Genomic DNA, 17568 nt, shown 5'->3' on the forward strand with positions numbered 1-17568 from the left:
GGCAGCTTCCTCGGTATAGGGGTCACTCCCTGGCCGTGCTCCCAACCTGAACTGCAACAGGGAGAGAGGGCACGCCCTGCTCTATGCCGATTACTTTGCCAACACCCCGCTCTTCAAGCTGGATAAATTTCGTCGCCGTTTTCAAATGGCAAGGCATGTGTTCAATCGTATCCGAGAGGGAGTGGTTGCTCATGACCCATACTTCGAGTGCAAGACGAATGCCCTTGGCAAGCTTGGATTCTCCTCTTACCAGAAATGCACCGCGGCCATCCGCATGCTTGCATATGGAATTCCAGACAATCTGGTGGATGAGTATGTGCGTATGAGTGAGACAACATGTCTGATGTCAATATACAAGTTTTGCCAGGCTGTGATCGAGGTGTTTGGCCCAGAGTACTTGAGGCAGCCAACTGCCGCTGATACAGAGAGATTGTTGGCGACCGACGCAGCTAGAGGCTTTCCAGGCATGCTTGGCAGCATAGATTGTATGCACTGGGAGTGGAAGAATTGTCATTTACTTGGCAGGGCCGGTACAAAGGTCATGTCAAGGCGTGCACTGTCATATTAGAAGCGGTGGCATCACAGGATCTTTGGATATGGCATTCTTTCTTCGGCATGACAGGTTCTCATAATGATATCAACGTGCTGCAGCGTTCTTCAGTCTTCGCGAGGCTTGCAGAAGGCCACTCCCCACCTGTCAACTTTGAGATCAACGGCCACCATTACAACAAGGGATACTATCTAGCAAATGGTATATATCCTCAGTGGTCAACTTTTGTGAAGACAATCTCGAAACCCCAAGGTGAGAAGAGAAAGAGATTAGCCCAAATGCAAGAGAGTGTTAGAAAGGATGTGGAACGTGCTTTTGGTGTGCTTCAATTCCGGTGGGGTATCGTTCGAAACCCTGCACTGTCATGGGATGAAAGGAAGCTTTGGGAGGTGATGACTGCTTGTGTGATCATGCACAACATGATCGTCGAGGACGAGCGTGATGAGAGTATCTTCGACCAAGGATTTGACTATCAAGGTGAAAATATTGAGCCCCTGCACCAAGACCCGGCCACATTTGAACAGTTTGCTCAATTCCATCGTGAGATGCATGATTGACACTCTCATTTGAATCTTCAAAATGACTTGGTTGAGCACGTGTGGGATCACATTGACAACCAATAGATGTATTGGTCCATTTTATGTTTAGTCAAGACAATTTCAATTTGGTTGTAAAAATATTTTATTAAAGACAATTTTAATTGGGTTGTAAAACTATTTTAATTTTCAGACAAATATTTGAGTTGTAAACTAGTTTTGCTGAAAATTTAGACATTTTTGACCCTAACGAACAGGATAGGGCAAAAGGATGCGTCCGTGCGGTGGGCGCACGGCCACCGCATATCAGAACACGCCCGGACACGACCCTAAATCGCTACCCAAACTGACAGAATCCGGATAAAACGGACGTTCGTTTAAGGTCGCGCGGTGGAGTTGGTCTGAGGAAGAGACAAGGAGGCTCTGTTGGAAGAATGTTGAGCCCCTCGTTTCAATCGAATAAAATAATCCCGGAGGTTGACACACGGGGGCCGAGAGTGACCGCTCATCGTTCGGCACACCCGCGCAGCCTACATCCACACGTTGCGATTGCAGGCAAGAGTTTTGTAACGACAAGAAAAGCATCATCTCATCCAGCCCCCAGCCCCAGCCCCAGCCCCAGCCCAGGCCACCACCACACCACAGAAAAACGGACACAACCACCCCGAAAGTTAAACCAGCCTCGCTCGCACCCGAACGGCCGAACGGTCCGCAGCGCAGCCACTCACTCACTCGCCAAGAAAGCAGGAGCGCGACGCGGGCCGCAGCCATGAGCGCCGCGGAGCACAAGGAGATCGCCGTCGTCGCCGCCAAGAGGCGGAGGGACGGCAAGGAGGAGGCGGCGGCGGCGGAGGAGGTGGTGGAGCCGCTGTCGGCGCTGGCGGACGACGTGCTGCTGCAGATCCTGGGACGCCTCGAGGGCGACCCGCGCGACTGGGCGCGCGCGTCCTGCGCGTCCCCGCGCCTCGCCGCGCTCCTCCGGGCCGCCTGCTTCCCGCCGCGCCTCTCCCGGGCGCTCCCCGCCGAGCTGCTCCCCGCGGACGGGGCGCCCGCCGCGTGGGCCGCGCTCCACAAGATGTCCGTCTGCTGCCCCGGCCTCCTCCGCGCCGGGATCCTCCTCGAGCCCTCCGACGACTTCGGCCTCGAGCTCGACATCGGCCCCGACCTCACAGTCCCCGCCTCCTCGTCATCCTCCTCCTCGTCCCTCGAGCCCACGGCCACCTCCTCGCTCCAGCCGCCCAGGACCGCAGAGCCTGAGCCCAAACCCAGCGATACACTGGCCGCCGCCGACGCCGCTGCGTGGTCCCTCTACGATGACCTGTACCTGGACGCGGCCTACGACTGCTCCGAGACGCAGATCGCCGCCGCGCCCGCGCCGGCGGCAACGGCAGAGGCAGAGGAGGAGGAGAGGCCACCGGCAGCCAATGCCGCCCGGCGCGGCGTGGTGTCGGGGACCCGCCGGCGGGCGCGGCGGTGGCTGGGGCCCGTGGGCGCGCACCTGGCGTCGGGGTCGTGGACGCTGAGCCGCGAGCAGGGCAACAAGCTGCTAGCCAGCCGGTTCCGCGGCGACCGGCTGTACATCTGCGAGTGGCCCGGGTGCGTGCACGCGGAGGAGCGGCGGAAGTACATGGTGTTCCGCGGCGTGTTCCAGGACTTCGCGCGCTCCCAGGTGCGGCGCGCGCTGCGGGACACGCGGCGCCCCACGGTCGCCGTGGACTGCGCCTTCTGCGGCTGCACGGAGGCGTGGGACCTCTACTCCGCCTTCTGCCTCCGGAGCTTCTACGGGTACCACGACGACGGCGAGCCCGTGGTGCGCGCCTACGTCTGCGAGAACGGCCACGTCGCCGGCGCCTGGACCGAGCGCCCGCTCTACGCCTGACCGCCTGCTCCTGTCCGGTCCGGCGGCGACGACATGACAGGCAGGCATGCCACGCTCCGCCATCGCTGGATCGATCGCCAAGCAGCATGCCTCGCAGGCTCTCGCGAGAATTCGGTGCGTGCATGGCCGCGATGTGGATCTCGGCGAGCTCCGAGCGATGCATCCGTTCTCTTGTATCTTTTCATCCGATGTAGTAGTAACTCTGGCTGATGCTTAGCATAAAAGAAGAATGAAAGCTCATGGATTTTTTACATAATTACATTGGCGCCATATATATATTACACCCTGACGAGTTCTGATTCACAATCTGCGTCCTATGCAGCTATGTTCTGCAATTACCGGATACCGATTACGTTCTTTGCTCCACACCACACTGCTAGGTGCCTAGGTTAGGGCTGATCATCCTTGTTGGCATGCCGGGCTTTTGAATCCTCCCCTTTCCGATTATCTTAAGCCACAACCCGCAGGTTAGGGCTAGCATCAAGAGGATCCATGCGTGTCAGAGATTGCCAATATGATAATCAAAACTACTACCAGAAAAAGAAGTTGTCTGTGTGTACGATTGGTAGTTACCCCACCCCCATTTGGCAATTGGCACCGATCCTGTGGGATTGCGTGGGATTCCTCACCCTGGCTGCCAGCCGCTGCTTCCATGCAACCAAGTTAATAGTATATTCATTCCAGTTCAAAAAGAAAGAGCTAATATTCATTCCCTTTGCCATCATCTGGTGCCGCGATATCCACTCCGCGTTGTTTATCCGTGGCGAGCTCTCCGACTCGGTCACCGTCCAAGCGGCAGGCAGATGCTCGGTGACCTGTTGGTTCGTACGGATGGATGATGGTGGGGAGGAGATATGAGATGCCTTTCATCTTTCTGCGGCCCTTCGTTATCCACAGATTTGCTGTGGAGGAGATTGCAGATATTTGATGCGTTGCTTCTCCGAGGTTCTTTTTTTTCATTTCTTTCGAGTAACATTTATTGCTTACTTAATCAGGCATACAATCACGATACAACCCGCGTTAGAAAAAACAGGGACGAAATTAATCCATAAACATCTTTTTCCTGAACTCTGTTGCCTGTTTCGCGCATAAATAAGCCGCCATATTAGCGTCTCGTCGCATAAATGATAAAAACTACCCACAGTGGAAGTAACATAGATGGTAACATCACGTTTATCTAGGCAAAATAAATGATATGGCATGTAATTAATGAAAAAAAAAGACATGTGATAACATAGCTAGTTACTGTAACATCACACATATCAAGAAAAGATGAGTCTACAATATAATAAATGAATTGATGCATGACACAACACATATGTTACTACCCACTATTAAGGTAGTAATATAGACTAGTAACATATGCATGTTACTACTTTAAATTACTCCCCACTGTGACTAGCCTAAAGTTCTTAAAATGCCCACTTAATTCTTTGATCTCCAGAAGAATGCCAGCAATCTCAGCACGGCGAAAACCGTCCGTCTCCCACGGAGGCGAGATACACCATCCAAGTTCAAACGGCTTGTCCCCAACCTGGTGCTCTCGGAATTTTTTGCTTTAGGGATTCTATCGTCCTCCCAAGTTGCCCAGGCAACATGCTCACTAATGGTCCTTAGAGCATCTCTAGCCGTTCGCCCCTCCAAGGCTAGAAAAAAAGGCCGCTTGGGAGCGAACCGGCGATATTTTCGACGTGGGGACGATTGGCTTTCCAGCCACCGCCCCCAGGTCGGCTCCAGATGCTCATTTTTAAATATTTTTAAAAACATAATTAGGCAAATTTCGGCAAACACGAAATACTCAGCGACATTTATAGGCGGTTCACAGTTTTTTTACATATAGAAACATAATAATAATAAGTCTACTAAAAAGAAGAAGAAAAACGGCCACGCCTACAGGCCGAAGAACTCACTGAACACGCCGAAGTCGCCGCTGTCGTCGTCCTCCTTCTCCTCCTTCACGCGGCCGTCCGTGTTGGACCGCTGCCCGGGGTCCCCCTGGCGGACTGGCTTGCCCGGCGGCGGCGCCTCGTCGTCGAGAACGACGACGCCTCCCTCGTCGCGGCCACGGCGCCGAGTGGCAATCTCCTCCAGGGCGCGACGCTGGCGCTCCATCTCCATATGCGCCCAGTCCTCCCGCGCCCACTTCATGGCGGCCTCATCGCCGTGCTCGCGCTTCACGGGGCCGAGCCCCGGCTCCGTCTTCGGCCTGACGAGGCGGGAGGCTGGACCCGAGGAACCGCCGCCGCCCTCGTTGATGACGACGCCGCGGTTGCGCCGGCCGAGTGGTGTTTCCACGGGCTCGGCCTTGACGCTCAAGAGCGTCGGCGACCCGAAGGAGTGGAAGGAGGAGCGGAAGGAGGAGGAGGACCCACCCAACATCCTCCTCGGCATCCATGGACCGCAACTCCGGCAGGGGACCAGGGCGCCCGGGTACTTCAGAGCCGGATCGTTGTCGCCCTCGAGGTACTCAAGGACGGCGTGTAGCATGTGGCCGGGGGCGCCCCATCACAGGCGGCGGCCATTGCTGTTGTTGCGCCCCCTCACCACTGGTGCGTTGTTGATGGAGGCCGGCCGCTCCGCCTATCGGCGTTTGAAATACGCCGCCCACGCCTCGTGGTTGTCGGCGTCGTACTCCGGGAGGGCTCGCTCCTCCTCCGACAGAGACGCCAACACACGGTCGGTCTTGGCCTGGAAGTGGTCGGGGTGCTCGAAGTCGGGCAGCGGGGGGACGGGGACGCCCCTGGCACTGAGCCTTCACCGCGCGCGCATGTCGGGAGGTGTCGGTGTCAAAACCGGTGGATCTCGGGTAGGGGGTCCCGAACTGTGCATCCAGGCCGGATGGTAACAGGAGGCAAGGGACACGAAGTTTTACCCAGGTTCGGGCCCTCTTGATGGAGGTAAACCCTACGTCCTACTTGATTAATATTGATGATATGGGTAGTACAAGAGTAGATCTACCACGAGATCGGAGAGGCTAAACCCTAGAAGCTAGCCTATGGTATGATTGTTGTTCTATATATTCTATCGACTAGCCTGGCCCTGGTTTATATAATGCACCAGAGGCCTAGGTTAACAAGAGTCCTAGCCGAATACGCCGGTGGGGAGAAGTCCTTGTCTTGATCGCCAAGTCTTTGTGGGATCTTCCTTGTATGCGGCAGCTGTCCGAACTGGCCCATGAGTATACGGCCATGGGGGGCCTCGGCCCAATCTAATAGATCGGGAGGCGACGTGGTGACGTAGTAATTTCAAAAAAAATCCTACGCACACGCAAGATCATGGTGATGCATAGCAACGAGAGGGGAGAGTGTTGTCTACGTACCCTCGTAGACCGACAGCGGAAGCGTTGGCACAATGCGGTTGATGTAGTCGTACGTCTTCACGGCCCGACCGATCAAGCACCGAAACTACAGCACCTCCGAGTTCTAGCACACATTCAGCTTGATGACGATCCCCGGACTCCGATCCAGCAAAGTGTCGGGGAAGAGTTCCGTCAGCACGACGGCGTGGTGACGATCTTGATGTTCTACCGTCGCAGGGCTTCGCCTAAGCACCGCTACAATATTATCGAGGATTATGGTGGAGGGGGGCACCGCACACGGCTAAGAAAACGATCACGAAGATCAACTTGTGTATCTATGGGGTGCCCCCTGCCCCCGTATATAAAGGAGTGGAGGGCCGGCCCTCTCTATGGCGCGCCCTAGGGGAGTCCTACTTCCACCGGGAGTAGGATTCCCCCTTTCCTAGTCCAACTAGGAGTCCTTCCATGTAGTAGGAGTAGGAGACAAGGAAGGGGAAGAGGGAAGATAAGGAAGGAGGGGGCGCAACCCCTCCTCCTAGTCCAATTCGGACTAGGCCTTGGGGGGGCGCGGCCTGCCTCTCCCTCTCCCCTAAAGCCCAATAAGGCCCATATACTTCTTCTCCCGTATTCCCGTAACTCCCCGGTACTTCGAAAAATACCCGAACCACTCGGAACCTTTCCGATGTCCGAATATAGTCGTCCAATATATCGATCTTTACGTCTCGACCATTTCGAGACTCCTCGTCATGTCCCCGATCTCATCTGGGACTTCGAACTCCTTAGGTACATCAAAACTCATAAACTCATAATATAACTGTCATCGAAACCTTAAGCGTGCGGACCCTACGGGTTCGAGAATAATGTAGACATGACCGAGACATGTCTCCGGTCAATAACCAATAGCGGAACCTGGATGCTCATATTGGCTCCCACATATTCTACGAAGATCTTTATCGGTCAGACCGCATAACAACATACGTTGTTCCCTTTGTCATCGGTATGTTACTTGCCCGAGATTCGATCGTCGGTATCTTAATACCTAGTTCAATCTCGTTACCGGCAAGTCTCTTTACTCGTTTCGTAATACATCATCTCGCAACTAACTCATTAGTTGCAATGCTTGCAAGGCTTATGTGATGTGCATTACCGAGAGGGCCCAGAGATACCTCTCCGACAATCGAAGTGACAAATCCTAATCTCGAAATACGCCAACCCAACATGTACCTTTGGAGACACCTATAGAGCTCCTTTATAATCACCCAGTTACGTTGTGACATTTGGTAGCACACAAAGTGTTCCTCCTGCAAACGGGAGTTGCATAATCTCATAGTCATAGGAACATGTATAAGTCATGAAGAAAGCAATAGCAACATACTAAACGATCGGGTGCTAAGCTAATGGAATGGGTCATGTCAATCACATCATTCTCCTAATGATGTGATCCCGTTAATCAAATGTCAACACATGTCTATGGTTAGGAAACATAACCATCTTCGATTACGAGCTAGTCAAGTAGAGGCATACTAGTGACACTTTGTTTGTCTATGTATTCACACATGTATTATGTTTCCGGTTAATACAATTCTAGCATGAATAATAAACATTTATAATGAAATAAGGAAATAAATAATAACTTTATTATTGCCTCTAGGGCATATTTCCTTCAGTCTCCCACTTGCACTAGAGTCAATAATCTAGTTCACATTGCTATGTGATTTAACACCAATAGTTCACATCATCATGTGATTAACACTCAAAAGGGTTTACTAGAGTCAATAATCTAGTTCACATTGCTATGTGATTAACACCCAAAGAGTACTAAGGTGTGATCATGTTTTGCTTGTGAGAGAAGTTTAGTCAACGGGTCTGCCACATTCAGATCCGTATGTATTTTGCAAATTTCTATGTCAACAATGCTCTGCACGGAGCTACTCTGGCTAATTGCTCCCACTTTCAATATGTATCCAGATTAAGACTTAGAGTCATCTGGATCAGTGTCAAAACTTACATCGACGTAACCCTTTACAACGAACCTTTTTTTATGTCCATAATCGAGAAACATATCCTTATTCCACTAAGGATAATTTTGACCAATGTCCAGTGATCTACTCCTAGATCACTATTGCACTCTCTTGCCAAACTCAGGGCAGGGTATACAATAGGTCTAGTACACAACATGGCATACTTTATAGAACCTATGGCTGAGGCATAGGGAATGACTTTCATTCTCTCTCTATCTTCTGCCATGGTCGGGTTTTGAGTCTTACTCAACTTCACACCTTGCAACACAGGCAAGAACTCCTTCTTTGACTGTTCCATTTTGAACTACTTCAAAATCTTGTAAGGTATGTACTCATTGAAAAACTTATCAAGCGTCTTGATCTATCTCTATAGATCTTGATGCTCAATATGTAAGCAGCTTCACCGAGGTCTTTCTTTGAAAAAACTCTTTTCAGACATTCCTTTATGCTTTGCAGAATAATTCTACATCATCTCCGATCAATAATATGTCATACATATACTTATCAGAAATGTTGTAGTGCTCCCACTCACTTTCTTGTAAATACAGGCTTCACCGCAAGTCTGTATAAAACTATATGCTTTGATCAACTTATCAAAGCGTATATTCCAACTCCGAGATGCTTGCACCAGTCCATAGATGGATCGCTGGAGCTTGCATATTTAGTTAACACCTTTAGGATCGACAAAACCTTCTAGTTGCATCGTATACAACTCTTCTTTAATAAATCCATTAAGGAATGAAGTTTTGTTTATCCATTTGCTAGATTTCATAAAATGCGGCAATTTCTAACATCATTCGGACAGACTTAAGCATAGATACGAGTGAGAAACTCTCATCGTAGTCAACACCTTGAACTTGTCGAAAACCTTTTTCGACAATTCTAGCTTTGTAGATAGTAACACTACTATCAGCGTCCGTCTTCCTCTTGAAGATCCATTTATTTTCTATGGCTTGCCGATCAACAGGCAAATCCATCAAAGTCCATACTTTGTTCTCATACATGGATCATATCTCAGATTTCATGGTCTCAAACCATTTCGCGGAATCTGGGCTCATCATCGCTTCCTCATAGTTCGTAGGTTCATCATGGTCTAGTAACATGACTTCCAGAACAGGATTACCGTACCACTCTGTTGCGGATCTCACTCTGGTTTACCTACGAGATTCGGTAGTAACTTGTCTGAAGTTACATGATTATCATCATTAGCTTCCTCACTAATTGGTGTAGTAGTCACAAGAACAGATTTCTGTGATGAACTACTTTCCAATAAGGGAGAAGGTACAATTACCTTATCAAGTTTTCTACTTTCCTCCCACTCACTTCTTTCGTGAGAAACTCCTTCTCTAGAAAGCATCCATTCTCAGCAATGAATAACTTGCCTTCGGATCTGTGATAGAAGGTGTACCCAACATTTTCTTTTGGGTAACCTATGAAGATTTTCTTCTCCGATTTGGGTTCGAGCTTATCATGTTGAAACTTTTTCACATAAGCATCGCAGTCCCAAACTTTAAGAAACGACAGCTTAGGTTTCTTGCCAAACCATAGTTCATACGGTGTCGTCTCAACAGATTTAGATGGTGCCCTATTTAGCGTGAATGTAGCTGTCTCTAATGCATAACCCCAAAACGATAGCGGTAAATCTGTAAGAGACATCATAGATCGCACCATATCAAGTAAAGTACGATTACGACGTTCGGACACACCATTACACTGTGGTGTTCCAGGTGGCGTGAGTAGTGAAACTATTTCACATTGTTTTAACTGAAGGCCAAACTCGTAACTCAAATATTTTACTTCTGCGATCATATCATAGAAACTTTTATTTTTGTTACGATGATTCTCCACTTCACTCTGAAATTCTTTGAACTTTTCAAATATTTCAGACTTGTGTTTCATCAAGTAGATATACTCATATCTGCTCAAATCATCTGTGAAGATCAGAAAATAATGATACCTGCTGCGAGCTTCAATATTCATCGGTCCACATACATCAGTATGCATGATTTCCAACAAATCTGTTGCTTGCTGCATTGTTCCGGAGAACGGAGTTTTAGTCATCGTGCCCATGAGGCATGGTTCGTAAGCATCAACTGATTCATAATCAAGTTATTCCAAAAGTCCATCAGCATGGAGTTTCTTCATGCGCTTTACACCAATATGACCTAAATGGCAGTGCCACAAATAAGTTGCACTATCATTATTAACTTTGCATCTTTTGGTTTCAATATTATGAATATGTGTATCACTACGATCGAGATCCAATGAACCATTTTCATTGGGTGTGTAACCATATATGTAAATAGAACAACAATTTATTCTCTTACTTAAATGAATAACCGTATTGCAATAAACATGATCAAATCATATTCATGCTCAACGCAAACACCAAATAACACTTATTTAGGTTCAATACTAATCCCGAAAGTATAGGGAGTGTGCGATGATGATCATATCAATCATGGAACCACTTCCAACACACATCGTCACTTCACCCTTAACTAGTCTCTGTTCATTCTGCAACTCCCGTTTCGAGTTACTACTCTTAGCAACTGAACTAGTATCAAATACTGAGGGGTTGCTATAAACACTAGTAAAGTACACATCAATAACATGTATATCAAATATACCTATGTTCACTTTGCCATCCTTCTTATCCGCCAAATACTTGGGGTAGTTCCGCTTCCAGTGACTAGTTCCTTTGCAGTAGAAGCACTTAGTCTCAGGCTGAGGACCAGACTTGGGCTTCTTCACTTGAACAGCAACTTGCTTGCCGTTCTTCTTGAAGTTCTCCTTCTTCCCTTTGCCCTTTTTCTTGAAACTAGTGGTTTCGTCAACCATCAACACTTGATATTTTTCTTGATTTCTACCTTCGTCGATTTCAGCATCACGAAAAGCTTGGGAATCATTTCTGTTATCCCTTGCATATTATAGTTCATCACGAAGTTCTACTAACTTGGTGATGGTGACTAGAGAATTCTGTCAATCACTATCTTATCTGGAAGATTAACTCCCACTTGATTCAAGCGATTGTAGTACCCAGACAATCTGAGCACATGCTCACTAGTTGAGCGATTCTCCTCCATCTTTTAGCTATAGAACTTGTTGGAGACTTCATATCTCTCAAAATGGGTATTTGCTTGAAATATTAACTTCAACTCCTGGAACATCTCATATGGTCCATGACGTTCAAAACGTCTTTGAAGTCCCGATTCTAAGCCGTTAAGCATGGTGCACTAAACTATCAAGTAGTCATCATATTTAGCTAGCCAAACGTTCATAACGTCTGCATCTGCTCCTGCAATAGGTCTATCACCTAGCGGTGCATCAAGGACATAATTCTTCTGTGCAGCAATGAGGATAAACCTCAGATCACGGATCCAATCCGCATCATTGCTACTAACATCTTTCAACACAATTTTCTCTAGGAACATATCAAAAATAAAGGGAAGCAACAACGCGAGCTATTGATCTACAACATAGATATGCTAATACTACCAGGACTAAGTTCATGATAAATTAAAGTTCAATTAATCATATTACTTAAGAACTCCCACTTAGATAGACATCCCTCTAATCATCTAAGTGATCACGTGATCCAAATCAACTAAACCATAACCGACCATCACGTGAAATGGAGTAGTTTTCAATGGTGAACATCGCTATGTTGATCATATCTACTATATGATTCATGCTCGACCTTTCGGTCTCAGTGTTCCGAGGCCATATCTGCATATGCTAGGCTCGTCAAGTTTAACCTGAGTATTCTGCGTGTGCAAAACTGGCTTGCACCCGTGGTAGATGGACGTAGAGCTTATCACACCCGATCATCACGTGGTGTCTGGGCACGACGAACTTTGGCAACGGTGCATACTCAGGGAGAACGCTTTTTATCTTGAAATTTAGTGAGAGATCATCTTATAATGCTACCATCAATCAAAGCAAGATAAGATGCATAAAAGATAAACATCACATGCAAACAATATAAGTGATATGATATGGCCATCATCATCTTGTGCTTGTGATCTCCATCTCCGAAACACCGTCATGATCACCATCGTCACCGGCGCGACACCTTGATCTCCATCGTAGCATCATTGTCGTCTCGCCAATCTTATGCTTCTACGACTATCGCTACCGCTTAGTGATAAAGTAAAGCATTACAGGGCGATTGCATTGCATACAATAAAGCGACAACCATATGGCTCCTGCCAGTTGCCGATAACTTGGTTACAAAACATTATCATCTCATACAATAAAATTTAGCATCATGCCTTGACCATATCACATCACAACATGCCCTGCAAAAACAAGTTAGACGTCCTCTACTTTGTTTGTTGCAAGTTTTGCGTGGCTGCTACGGGCTTAAGCAAGAACCAATCTTACCTACGCATCAAAACCACAACGATAGTTTGTCAAGTTGGTGCTGTTTTAACCTTCGCAAGGACCGGGCGTAGCCACACTCGGTTCAACTAAAGTTGGAGAAACTGACACCCGCCAGCCACCTGTGTGCAAAGCACGGTGGTAGAACCAGTCTCGCGTAAGCGTACGCGTAATGTCGGTCCGGGCCGCTTCATCCAACAATACCGCCGAACCAAAGTATGACATGCTGGTAAGCAGTATGACTTATATCGCCCACAACTCACTTGTGTTCTACTCGTGCATATAACATCAAACCATAAAACCTAGGCTCGGATGCCATTGTTAGGGAACGTAGTAATTTCCTAACAGTTTCCTACGCACACGCAAGATCATGGTGATGCATAGCAACGAGAGGGGAGAGTGTTGTCTACGTACCCTCGTAGACCGACAGCGGAAGCATTGGCACAACGCGGTTGATGTAGTCGTACGTCTTCACGGCCCGACCGATCAAGCACCGAAACTACGGCACCTCCGAGTTCTAGCACACGTTCAGCTCGATGACGATCCTCGGACTCCGATCCAGCAAAGTGTCGGGGAAGAGTTCCGTCAACACGACGGCGTGGTGACGATCTTGATGTTCTACCGTCGCAGGGCTTCGCCTAAGCACCGCTACAATATTATCGAGGATTATGGTGGAGGGGGGCTGTCGTGGTTCTAACTCTGACAGTGATGTAGGGGGTGAGTATGGAGAGGCGAGATCCTAGCTATTGGGAAGCTGTTACACGCGAGGTTTACGAGTTCAGGCCCTTCTCGGAGGAAGTAATAGCCCTACGTCTCGGAGCCCGGAGGCGGTCGACTGGATTTATGCGTGTATCGATTACAGGGGTGCGAACCCTTCCTACTGAGGAGGGGGTGGCTTATATAGAGTTCGCCGGCCCCCTCCTGCCCTCAGTAATGCGGGGTTTAAAGTACATTTAAGATGGGGCGTTACTGGTAACGCCTCTAATAAAGTGTTGTAATGACCATGAAGACTACTTAACTGCTGACCGTTTGCCTACGAAGTGACTACAGATCTTCCGGCGGTCGAGTGGTTGGTTTCATGGTCGAGTGATAGCTTCTTGGTCGAGTGTCTTGAACCTGTCGAGTGGGATGCCTTCAAGTCGATTGAAAGATGATTTCTCCTAGGGGTGTCCTAGAGTGGGACTCTTCGGTCAGGTTCGTGTCCCTACCCTATGTACATGTCTTCATCATTAGCCCCCGAATGGATCGAGGTTAGAGTGGGGAAAGAGTTGGAGATCTTTCCGACTGGTTCTTCGGGCTATGTGAGCGCCTCGTTTCGGGACAATCGTCACGGATGACGTTGCCAACCTTTTTCAGTCGCCTTGATCCATTCCAGGCCTTCTGTCGAGTGAATTTCTTTGTTTGTGCCGTGCCGAGTGCCGGCGCGATCGGGGTCTTCTGTTCCTTAGCGAGTTGTTCTGCGGCCCGCGGATGTCGCGGGATTTGGATTTTGGGAAGCGCGCGGGACGGGAGCAGCCGCAGTGATCGGAAGCGATAAAGCGGAAGTTCCTCGATCTCCACGTCGCCTTTTTTGCCACGTACTGCGCGCGCGTCTGTTGCGGGATTTGACTGGATGGCCTGGGCCTACCGGTCAGTCACTCGGGAACGGCCCCTTATAAGTTGCCGGCTCGGGGTTTCTAAGCCGTGCGCTCTCTTCTCCTTCCTTCTTCCTCTCTTCCTTCGCCAGCCCTCCTGCGACCCTCGGCCGTACCCTAGCGCTGCGATCCCGTGCGAGATCTCTCCGGCGACGATGGTGAAGGGCAAGACCACTGCTTTGGAGCACGCGAAGAAGGCGGCGGCGACGGGGAAGGGGAAGAAGTCTTCGCGAGGTGGATCTTCCTCCCGGACCACCCTGCCCAAGGGTTGGATTCAGGGCGATTGGATGCCATCGGTGCTCCGGCAGGAAGACCTCGACGACATGGTCGAGGGAGGAGCCATTCCCCATGAGGCCGCGCGTCTCCCGGGGAGGGAGATCGAGACGCGACCCCGCGACGGTGAGTGCGTGCTCCTCGCCACCCACATCGACCGAGGGTTTTCTCTGCCTCCCCACCCATTCTTCCGAAGCTTCTTGAATTTCTTCGGAGCGCAGCTCCATCACTTTACCCCCAACTCCATAGTCTACCTTGCCGCGTTCATTTCTATGTGCGAGGCCTTCCTGGGTTGCCGCCCGCATTGGGGGCTTTTCAAGCATATCTTTACTTGCCGCTCTCAGTCGGTGAAGAAAGCCAAGTCGAGTGACGAGAAGACGCAAGTCATCCAGTTGTGCGGGGGTCTGGCGATCCAGACGAGGGGGAAGAGTTGTGTCCCTTCTATCACCTTCCCGGAGTCGGTCCGCGGCTGGCAGTCGACCTGGTTCTACTGCCAGGACCAGGCGACCCCCGGATAGTCGACCGGTCTTCCTCCTTGTTCACTCGACCGAGCCGAGAAGCCTATCTCTCTGAAAGTCACGCCGGAGGAAAGTGCCCAAGTCAAAGTATTGGCGGGTCGAGTGGTTGAACTTGTCCGTGAGGGGGTGACTGGGATGGACCTGTTAGAGGTCTTTCTCCAGAGGCGCATCCAACCGCTCCAGGCGCGAGACCATCCGATGTGGCTGTATTCTGGCCTCGACGACACCACTCGAATCCACCCGGAGGAGGTCACCGATGAGATGCTGGAGGGGTGGCTGTCAAGCATCACGGGGAACAAAGACAACCCCCGAGGAGCCAGAAGGGTGATTCCACTCGACAACTCATATGAGGTGGATCAGGTATGTCTTTGTGTCGGATATCTGGCCTTCTGTATTAGTCTTCTTTATGCAAGTCGACTGACTTTCGTCCTGTCCGTTGTCCTCCAGGCTACCACTGAGATGTACTCGACGCCCAGCGGGGCACAGGGGCCGACCGAGGAAGGTGAGGGGAGCGGAGGCGAGAGCGGGGACGACCAGGTCGAGTGGGAGTCCGACGGTGAGGGAGAGGAGGGCGACGACATCTTCTCCAGTGAAGAGGAGGAGGAGGCTGAACCTCCCCGCCCGGAGGGACGGTCCAAGCTCGCCCATGATCCAGCACAGGAACGTGGCAAGGCGACCGCTCCTGTTGGGCAGTCGTCGAAACGCCCTCGGACTTCTTCTCCTCCGCCGACCGGGAAGGCTCCCAAGCACCCACGAACGTCGCCATCTAAACCGCCCAAGGCCTTGCCCAAGATGAAGATAGCTGTTCCCACCATTTCGGGGTAACAACAACACTTGCTTTCCTTTGTCGACTGTGGACGGATCCTTGGTCGATTCGCTGGGCCAACTGACTAATCTTTTGAGATTTGTAGTGGTGCAACTTCTGAGGTCTCTGCCAGGAACGACGACCAAGAAATGGAGGACGCTGTCACCTCCAACCCTGGTACGATCACTGCCGTCCTGCTTACGAGTCGACTAAAGCGTTGGTCGATTGAATGTTTTCCTTGCAGCTCCTCCTCATGTTATCGACCTCCCGGACGACGACGACGCACCGCTGAGGGTGAAGAGGAAGAAGAAGGTGTTGGCTGGCAAGACTCCGCAATCCACTCCCGCGCCTGAGGCTGCAGTTCGGGATGATGGCGAACCCACTCGGGCTTCCGTGACTTTCGCTGTTCCTTTGACGAGTGTGCAGCCTTCAGCGTCGACTGCAGATCCGTCTTCGCTTTTTGCTGCGTACCCCGTCCCTGAGGACCAAGCGGCTGCTGCGAAGGAGGCTGTACGCCAGGCCAGAGTCATGATGGAACAGGTGAAAGTGGCTCGGGAGGCTTGCCAGGCGGCTTACGACGCAAGCTCGGCTCTTCAGAGCAATGTCCAGGTCAGTCGACTTCAACACTTGGTCTGTTTTGGTATGTCCTTTGAAGATTCTCTTTTCCGAAGGTCTTTAAGTTTGTACACCCAGTGGGTGTGTTTGCCAATTCTTGGACGAGTGGGGGCACGCTAAGTGCACCCACTGGGTGTAGTCCCCGAGACTACGGTCGACTGCTGGCAGTCGGCTGTGGTCTTTAAATTGAGTCGTAGTTGAGTTTCTTCACTCTGTCGACTGCGGGCAGTCGACGTCTTTCTCTCTCTTTTTTTACTGGGTGTAGGCTTATTGTCTCTTAGCTGCTCGGAAGCAACTTGTCTTTGACTCGACTTCGGGGGTCGGATGGGTGGGATAGGAACCGGTGGGGGCACGCAAAGTGCACCCACTGGGTGTAGTCCCCGAGACTACGGTCGACTGCTGGCATTCGACCATAGTCTTAGTATTTATTCTCTTTGTTGCCTTTTTTTTGAAATTGTAACTCCTCCTCTTTGACTTCAGAAATCTTGTGATCTTGGAACCCGCTTGGCTGACTTGGAGAAGCAGCAAATCCAAATGAACCTCGATCTGGAGCTGGCCAGGACGGAGCTGCAGAAGGTCAGAGACGGCGCCGCAGGTAAGACGCCTTCGTCGACTGGTTAGTATCTCTTCGCTTTCTCCGACTCAATCATCGTTTTTGCAGAAACACTGAAAGAAGCTCTGGCGAAGAAGGATCAGGACTTGGCTGCCGCCCGCAAGGAGGCTGATGACAAGACCGCTCTGGCCGCACAGAAGCTAGCTTCGGTCGACCACTTAGAACAAGAGAATACCAAGCTCAAGACTGCTCTGAATGAGGCCAACAGGGAGTGTTCACGTTGGAAGAAGGAGAACCTCACCCTGAGCGAGAAGCTGGAAGGCCTCGCTCGCGGGAGAAACGACCTGGAGAGCTACTTGGGGAGCCTTGCCAAGAAGTTGTACCTTAAGCTTGGAGGTGCGCATTCAGTTCCGACTGGTTTTTGAGTTGACTCATTCTGTGAAAATTGTCTTATCCTTGAATCTTGTATGCAGAGCTTTGCCAGAATTTTGAAGAGGAGACCA

The 17568-nt window shown here is 50.3% G+C and overlaps 1 protein-coding gene across 1 annotated transcript; it reads left to right on the top strand.

The window, feature by feature from the left end:
* Window positions 1-1689: 1689 nt before the first annotated feature.
* On the top strand, window positions 1690-3248 carry LOC125515692 (phytochrome A-associated F-box protein). Its single transcript, XM_048681212.1, has one exon. It carries the CDS (start codon window positions 1856-1858, stop codon window positions 2963-2965), a length of 1110 nt encoding a protein of 369 aa, XP_048537169.1. The 5' UTR covers window positions 1690-1855; the 3' UTR covers window positions 2966-3248.
* Window positions 3249-17568: the final 14320 nt, after the last annotated feature.

This window comes from Triticum urartu, chromosome 1, assembly GCF_003073215.2.
Source record: "Triticum urartu cultivar G1812 chromosome 1, Tu2.1, whole genome shotgun sequence".
Taxonomy (NCBI): domain Eukaryota; kingdom Viridiplantae; phylum Streptophyta; class Magnoliopsida; order Poales; family Poaceae; genus Triticum; species Triticum urartu.